Genomic DNA, 8,197 nt, shown 5'->3' on the forward strand with positions numbered 1-8,197 from the left:
TAATACTAGATTTAGATGTGCGCCTTGGCGCACGACCCCGTAGATATCGTGTGAAAATTTATTTTGTATATAATACTCTCTTAAAATCGTTAATTTAACGAATATAATAAATTATATCATTAGAAAGAATAGCATCCTCTCCTCAAATGTACTTTCCAGTTGTCTAGTATACTCAGTTCTGCTCTCCCCGTAGAATATGTTGTACAACTAAAAAGATAAAACAGAAGACCAAATACACAGAGATCATGACTGTGCACTAAATGGATTGATTATAAAGATCAAATGCGGTACAAAAATAGATGAAATAGACGTATAAGTGTGATAAAAAAAGCTGCCAATATGATAATCCATTTTAGTACAAAGTCTTTTCTCCAAACCAAATATGCCAGCTAGTAGAAAGTACTAAGAAGTAAAAAATAAGAGCGAAGATAGCAACATGAAGCAAAGCAATTGTACAGAACGAAGGACACGGAAGGGTCAAGCCACCAGCTAGAAGAGATGCAGAAGACAGCTATTGCATCGTACGGTTGATTCATATGTACAATACATAGCAAAAGAGAAGAGTGGAACGGTAAGATTCTACAGCACCTAGATAGCTAGAAGAGAACTATCGGTGACCCGTGTCACCTATTAGACAACTTTCCTGAAAAGTAATTCACGTAACATTTAACGTTAGGTCCGAGTTGACGGTAAGCAATATAGAGTTGGCATCATTTTAACATGAACGGTTCATACTCACCTAACGGGGAATCAACTGATGTTTTTCTTTCCATCAGCATCAGGCACGTCTTCGACAGGGTTTATTCCATATCTGCAAGTTTATCTTTTGTCAAGTCATGTTGAACATGCAAAACTGATCGGTGAAGAATAATTGTGTTGCCCATACGGTGTCACCCACAAGGCCACAACCCCTTGCTAATGCTTAAAAATCGGACGGTCCACATGCTTTAATCTCTGTGAATGCACATTTAAATTAATAGCTAAGCACATATTCTTACTTCAACACTTCCAAGAAATTGCTCTGTGCCTACCATGTTATGATGAAAACCACTTGCAAAACTCCTCACTTATCAGTCAGCTCTGTAAGTAAGTGAACTGGGCCTTCACAACTCATCAGTTATCAACCATGCATCTCTGGAAGTAACTGAACTGGAAGCCTTCCCTATTCTGCCTATAGTGCAGAAAAGTAAAAAAAAAAAGTGCTAGTTATAGAGCAGAATCAAAACATGGAAGTACTATAAGTAAAGTTCTTATTCCAGATTACATGGATGGGTTGCAATTTCTTATTGGAATTTGCAAAGGACCAAAGATAACAAATGTGTATGTCCTGTATCGAGTAGTGCAGCCATCCAGTTGGGATGTGCACTGATAGTTCATCTCTATGTCCTGTAATCGGCCTCCTAGGAGGATGTAAACATTTTTCTATCTTTTCAATGAAATGAAATGAAAAGGAAGCGCTTTCTCGAAAAACAAATGTGTATGTACTAACGAACTCTCAGCAAATAAATAAACCATTTTTCATATGTAAACGGGGCAGTATCTACCCAGCAAAACGAAATGAGAAGCGAATTCAGACCTGAGATTTCGCCTCATTGCGGCGAAAAGTTTTTTTTTGGGGAAATAGCATATTTAGTATAAATATTAATAAACTGGCATTTTTTTCCTTGATCTACAGATACCAATGATATTTTAAGACCAGGATAAGTACAAGTAATTAAGTTTAGGTCTAATTCAGTAAAACAGGGCACTTAATTTGTATACCGAAGAAACATATTTAGTACACATATATAAAGTATGTTCTACATAATTTATATGAAGAACACTGTACTTTTTAAATTTCTAAGTCTTGACATATGAAACTGTGGAGTTTATCCACCCAAAAAAGAACAAACCTTCATTGGCTTGGAAATAGTTAGAGTAGAGCTCCTTTCGTCCTTCAATATGTCGACACAAATGCTCCCATTGTTGTTGATGTCCTTTAGGCCAACTGAATGGCTGCTTCAGTTGTTAGGGACCAATCTCCTCGAACTAATGGGCCTTTTGTAAGAAAGGAAACCTCATTAGATAGCTTATCAAAAATAATTGCACCTCATTTCTATGTTCGGCATAGTTGTTGCCAGTCCTATAGGAATATGTACAGATGTAGACTGTAGAGTAGAATTAGTGGCAAACTTAAGTAGTGTATTTTTAATTCGAAGTTCTCATAAGCACCATTTCAGATTAGGAAATAGAGCCATAATTTGTTGAACTGAATTTGTTCGCCTTCAAAAATAGGTAAAGAGCATCAGTACTTGACAGATGGGGAAAGAACAGGAGAAAGTACCTGTAGGCTGCATCTCGCTGCCGCTGATCTCTCGACAGTCCATTGTGGCACAACATACGGTCTAGAGACAGTAGGCAAAAACCTAGATGACGATCCCGGTGCTGGTACTATCGAGGCCGCTAATGCTTCAATAGCAAAGATCATAAGGAACCAATGAGCTAAATAGAACAAAATCATGAAGGGGCAAAATCAAATCTAGTAAACTCCATGGTCAAATCTCTCGCAAGGCACACTCCATGCTCAATCTTATAATCCAGAAAACCGCACAAAGAGGATTAATGATGAGTAGCTGAACTGAATATTACTATGCACATGTAATACTATGCACATGTAACTCAGTACATACTGGCCACCAATACAGGTCAGCTTAACGTCTTCCACTGATGAGCTGAACTGAATAAGCTCTAGACAAAATAATTGGTACCAAACATATATCGATTCATGTACCTCACCTCAGACGGGCCGAGAGGGCTGCAGCGCTAGATGGCTGATGATGGCAGGGTGACAGTATGCATGATTTCCAACACTATACGTAACCTCTGTTGTGGAGATGGCCCGTGCAATTGGAAGAGAGTAGCAGAGAAAGACAAATTAAATAGTCAATGATGTGTAAATAAAGTCTACATCTTAAAGATAAACACTGTAATCTTTGAAGCAAAACAATAAGGAGAACGTTGTAGGTATCAGAATCATACATCATAAAATTGTATCAAAGCAATTTTGTTTGTAGTTTTAGACCAAAAGCTGAACTATTACTATTACTTTGTGGTGTGCTTTCTTTCTAATTTTCATTGCCAGGTCTAGGTATTGTCGTGTTGTGTATTTGGATTTAGCTGTGAGCTATATCGTTGCTCTGTTTGTTCTGAATAAAAGAAAGATGGGCAGATACACGCAGCCAAGGTGTGTGAAGGACTTCGGATTATTTTATTATTTATGATACGTTAGGTCTTAGGTGCCATCAGAAAGAGAATGCATAATCTGGAATCCATGATGATGAATGTTTCACGCCCTGATAAGGAAAAACAAAAATGATGAGAAAGGCTGAGCAAAGGCAAACATTTGACACCAAACTTCAAATATTCATAGAAAGATCCCGAATTTGAAATTACTCACTTAGAGAAGGAACATGAGCAAAGGCAACATACCAAATAGGGACACACTGCTCAAATATGCATTGAAAGATCCATAGTTTGAAATTACTCAAGTTCTTAACAGAAAGGCATACCAAAAGAACCTACATAGAAAAGGATTCTAAGCAAAGGAAATGCACTACTTAGGAATTGGTGTGCCATTTGTACATTTTTTGTACCAGAAGCATGGTCAATATCAATGATATAGTGACACTGAACCTGCTCAGGAACGCATGCATTCTCATGTATTTTCTTCTGACATAATAAACCGCATGAGTATGCATCATAAGTGCATAACCTGTGTATTAAGATATAACTGGCATCTTTTCCCATATTTCTTGTTCTTCCCATCCTCTTGCAGTGCCTTTGGAAAGCCAACATAATACCTTCATCAGACCATAGGCACACGATCAGATGGCAATTAGAAAAAAACAACAGGATTAGAAGGAGCGCACATAAATTCAGATGCATATTCCATGTCAATGTGAACTAACCTCGACAAAGTAGAGAGCCCCGAAGCTGTAAGCCCGGACTGTGTCGACACGCTGCATGTTGGCGTCGTGCTTCATGGCGAGGTAAGTCAGCATCTGCAGCATCTCCGGAGGAGCGCTCTGCCCCACCAGCGTAACTGCACAAAGAATTCAGAGCTTTAGACGGCTATTGCAGTTTGTTGATCCTCACATACATCCTAATTTGCTAGTTTGCATTCTCTTATCAGCCACATCAATATCAAATTAAATTCTGAAGAAGAACCAAAGCAGTGCCAAAAATTCAGAAGATTGGGGAAGTAACCTGCATGTTCAATTATACGTAGGCACTCCTAAGCAAAATAAGATTGGGGAATTACCAAAAAAAGCACCAGTGGCGCCTGAGACAACCCTTAGAGAGCTGCTATAAAATAGAGTTAAAACCACCTGCAATGCAATGATGCGGACCTCCATAAGATGAACAACATGTAGGAAAGTCCTATATATCACGTAGGTGGCAAGTCAAACATCATATGTTGCATTGGTATGAGAGAAAAGAAATGTGATATCTTTTCTCTGGGCCCTTTGTATAAGAATATATTAGGAAATGCAGAGTCTCTCCTCGTGCTTCAAGTCCCTGAGCAAAAGCAAATGCAACACACACAGTCAGCTAATACTGAAGAAATCCAGCTAGCGTGCTGTCACACTGTTACCAGTACCTGTCCAGCACAACCCAGCTTGCCTGCGCCTGCGCCTCCTTCGACTCGGCGGCCACCACGCCACCGGAGGGCGAGGTGTGGACGATCCTGACCTCCACATCTACCTGCAGCACATTAAGCAGCACGAGTTACGAAATTGAAAGTAAATTGAGTAGATGAACTGAAACTGAGAAACATCAGCAACATTCAGTGAAATTCTTAGGTTAATCTTTCAGGCTACAAGTAATTAAATCCCAATAGATATCAGCCAATGTATACTACTTATATGAGAGATAGGTGCTTCCACTACTCTCTCATACTAAACATTCAGAACCATGCATGTATCTTCTCTGTTACCGCCTCTGGTGCTGACATTAGAGATCTTAGTTGTTGAACTTCGGTGTCGTTTTTATGGGTAACGTGTTTTACGGCGATCGACCCTTCATGACATTATAATGCTTATCACGTAAGCTTATGGCATATGACATCAAGTTAAATTAGCACTACTAAGAGATTTGCACAAGGCTTTGATAATGAGTTGTGGGGTTTTTCGCTACAGTAGAAAGTTTCTGAAAAAGAGGTTTGCAGAAGCTTACCAAATTCCACCGCAAGCGTAAAATATAAGACATTTTGGTGATCTAAAACAGCCAACTAAAACATCTTATATTTGTTACGCAGTTAGTAGTATCTACAAGTGGCAGCTGCAATTTAATCTGACGCGGTGTCTAATCTAGGTGGCTGACAACAGCTTACTTTACACAAGGCTAGGAACATCACGATGTACTAAGATATCAAGTTATTAAGAAAATGTCAAGTCATCTACATAGGCAAGGTAAAAGCTAAAGAAGGATTAATTAGATAGATGAATAACAGAGACAAAACGTGCAGAAAACTGTCAATTCCGTGGAAACATGTGCTCCTTAGACTAATCACATGTCACGAATATGAATTACATGGCCTGGCTTCTTTATTATTACCACCAATCATTATATGAGGAAAGAAAGAATTGTACATCAACTAATAGAAACTGAAAAAAATCCAGCCAACCAGCATGGAAGAAAAACCTCACCCCTTGCAGTAACAAAACACACTTTCAGCTTCTCCAATTCAATTAGAAGCTTGCAAGGCACAGGTTCAGCATAGCACTATTCTCTTGTACTCCCATGTCATACCTGAACAGACATAGCAACATTGAAAACTCAAAATTCACCTAGCCACCAACCAAAAATAAAAGTTTGTACATCACAGTTGTAGAAAACACCAAAACAAGATGAATGAAATTGCGCCGACCACCAATATCACTTCACCAGGAGGTAACAACACTGCCCTAGCATGAGAATATCGTCAATCGAAATATAATTGCTTTTAGTTTATTTATTAATGATGCACCATACTCTGTAGTAAAATACGGTAAGATATGCTTTTCAAAACTGCATAATAATGCTATCTTGTTGTGCATCTAAAATCTGAAACTTTTCACTGTACTTTCTCGTTCTAGCTAAACGATAGAGAACTGAATTTGCTCTTACTAAAACACTTATCTCTTCTCATGTAATCCTATCAGTTAAGACCAGATGATTTAGTTCGTTTTAGATAGTTAAACAGGATTATAAAGGATTATAAAGGCCTATACATCCACAGTGAAACTTAAGCAAATGAAAGAAGAGTTACAAAACGGAATCGCAAAGCCAAAAGAGAAAATTAGGACGAAGTGATCCTGATCAGTGCAATCCTCACCTCTCACTTGACCATGCTCCTGTGTCGTCGACTCTTATAATTATCATCCAAGATTCCTAATCCTATATATATCATAAATGAATGTAGAAGAGCCATAAGCAATGATAGGTATCAACCAAGAGCAAGATAACTGAACAATTTAATAGAAGAAATCTAAACAAATGTGGAAATTACCTAATCTGTTATTTAGCACTAAGATCTGGGGTAATTTATGTGAGTTAAAGAAAAGTTTGCCTTCTGAAATATATTAATCCCCAAATTAATTTGAACAATCATCCAAATCTCACACAAGAAATGAAGTACAGATGAGAGGAGGAAGGAGTGGCCTGGAACTAAGCAAGGAACAAAACATGCCTATGAGCATGGGCACATTCCTAGTACGTGTAAGTGTCCTCGAACAGGCCTTTCTCTGTTTCTTCCCTGCAAATAATAGGGGCACATGAACCGAGACCTTCATAGCATAAAATAGAGAGGAAAAAAAGATGTGAATCTTGATCAGCGTGAGATGGCTCCATTACGCAAGTCCATCAGATAAGATGTAAACTGAAAGTGCACAAGTCAGAGGGAAAGGTTGAGAATAAAATAAAATTATGTTTTCGAATCGCTCACGATTTTGCAATGCCTTTTTCTTATATATTTGTGTCAAAAGTATGAGGTGGAGATAAATGCAACACATAGCCATCGATATAATATTATGACCGTGATAAACAGGGGTAGATAAAACTAATAAGCATGTGCTTACATAGTAGAAGCTTGTGCTTATCAACATAAACAAGCATGTAAGATGCAAAACAGGGAAGGGCAAAATGCATAAATAGGCTGTATGAGCATATTAGCAATTACCTGCTCATAAGATGAGAATGAAATCAAAGTGTTGGATCTTTCAATTGCCAGTACCAACACAGTAGTTCCATCTCAGCTATTATTTTTCAAGCTGAATGTTTGAATCAAATATAACATAAACCAACATCTCTAATCTACCATAGCACAAACTAACACATGTAAAAGACAAAAGAGCATACACATTAAATCTAATAAATTCTATCTCTCCAAAGGAAAGAAAGGCATCCAGTACACCGCAGCAAACAACCACTACAACTTGATAGAACAGGTTACCTGTGGGCAAAACGTTTGTCACTACAAAAACTTCGAAAACAGCATCGAAACCTTGTTGTGTGGAGCAAATCCCACACCTTCATATAAGAGAAGAGATCTGGAGTTCCATGTCATCCATAAGCAAATATTTGACCATTTAAATCACAAATAATATAGTTTCAGTTAGGAACAAGTCATGAGTAGTTTACAAATTTTCAGTTGAAGAACTGAACCAGTACCTTCATTTATCTCATATTCATAGCTGCATGCATCACCATCTCAGTCTCAAATGTCCTAAACATAAAAGTAATAAACCAGTCAGTTGCAAAAAACAAACACCAGAAACAAGCCCAGCCATGAGAGCATGCAGATCCAACAATCTAATTACATTCAAGAACCCCATAAATCTGTAGAATAGAGTGACAATGATAATGATATGTTGCCCAAAGTTACAGATCTTAATCACCTAAATGACATAGCCAAAAAGAACAGACATCTGTAGGAATCTAACATGAGTAAAACCTTAAATATGAACATCAATATTTACTTCTAACTCTAGCATCCAAATTTCTATGCTTCCATTCAGCAGTAAGGAAATCCTTTCGTTCCCCATCTAAGAACTCACACATAGTACGAGTAGAAAAGGTCCTTGGTTTCGGAACAAATAACCATGTCAGCCAAATTGGAATGGATTGGGTGGGGAATCAGGAGAAGGGGGCAATTACCAGTGGGCTGTAGCAAGGAGGA

The 8,197-nt window shown here is 38.1% G+C and overlaps 1 protein-coding gene across 3 annotated transcripts; it reads right to left on the bottom strand.

Moving 5' to 3' along the window:
* Positions 1-497: 497 nt before the first annotated feature.
* On the bottom strand, positions 498-7,753 carry LOC127294876 (metal tolerance protein 3-like). Of its 3 annotated transcripts, XM_071827711.1 has the most exons (13): positions 7,690-7,753; positions 6,356-7,568; positions 5,688-5,790; positions 4,640-4,743; positions 4,301-4,557; positions 3,948-4,081; positions 3,752-3,839; positions 2,776-2,862; positions 2,324-2,448; positions 1,893-2,037; positions 1,032-1,171; positions 740-954; positions 498-643 (listed from the first exon to the last, which is right to left on the bottom strand). In XM_071827711.1, exons 5-7 carry the CDS (start codon positions 4,392-4,394, stop codon positions 3,759-3,761), a joined length of 309 nt encoding a protein of 102 aa, XP_071683812.1. In that variant the 5' UTR covers positions 4,395-4,557; positions 4,640-4,743; positions 5,688-5,790; positions 6,356-7,568; positions 7,690-7,753; the 3' UTR covers positions 498-643; positions 740-954; positions 1,032-1,171; positions 1,893-2,037; positions 2,324-2,448; positions 2,776-2,862; positions 3,752-3,758. The 3 variants fall into 3 exon arrangements, with proteins under 3 accessions (XP_071683812.1, XP_071683814.1, XP_071683809.1); XM_071827713.1 differs by having other exon boundaries at positions 740-811; positions 2,776-3,839; XM_071827708.1 differs by having other exon boundaries at positions 2,776-3,839.
* Between the last annotated feature and the right edge of the window lie 444 nt (positions 7,754-8,197).

Source organism: Lolium perenne, chromosome 1 (genome assembly GCF_019359855.2).
Source record: "Lolium perenne isolate Kyuss_39 chromosome 1, Kyuss_2.0, whole genome shotgun sequence".
Lineage (NCBI taxonomy): Eukaryota > Viridiplantae > Streptophyta > Magnoliopsida > Poales > Poaceae > Lolium > Lolium perenne.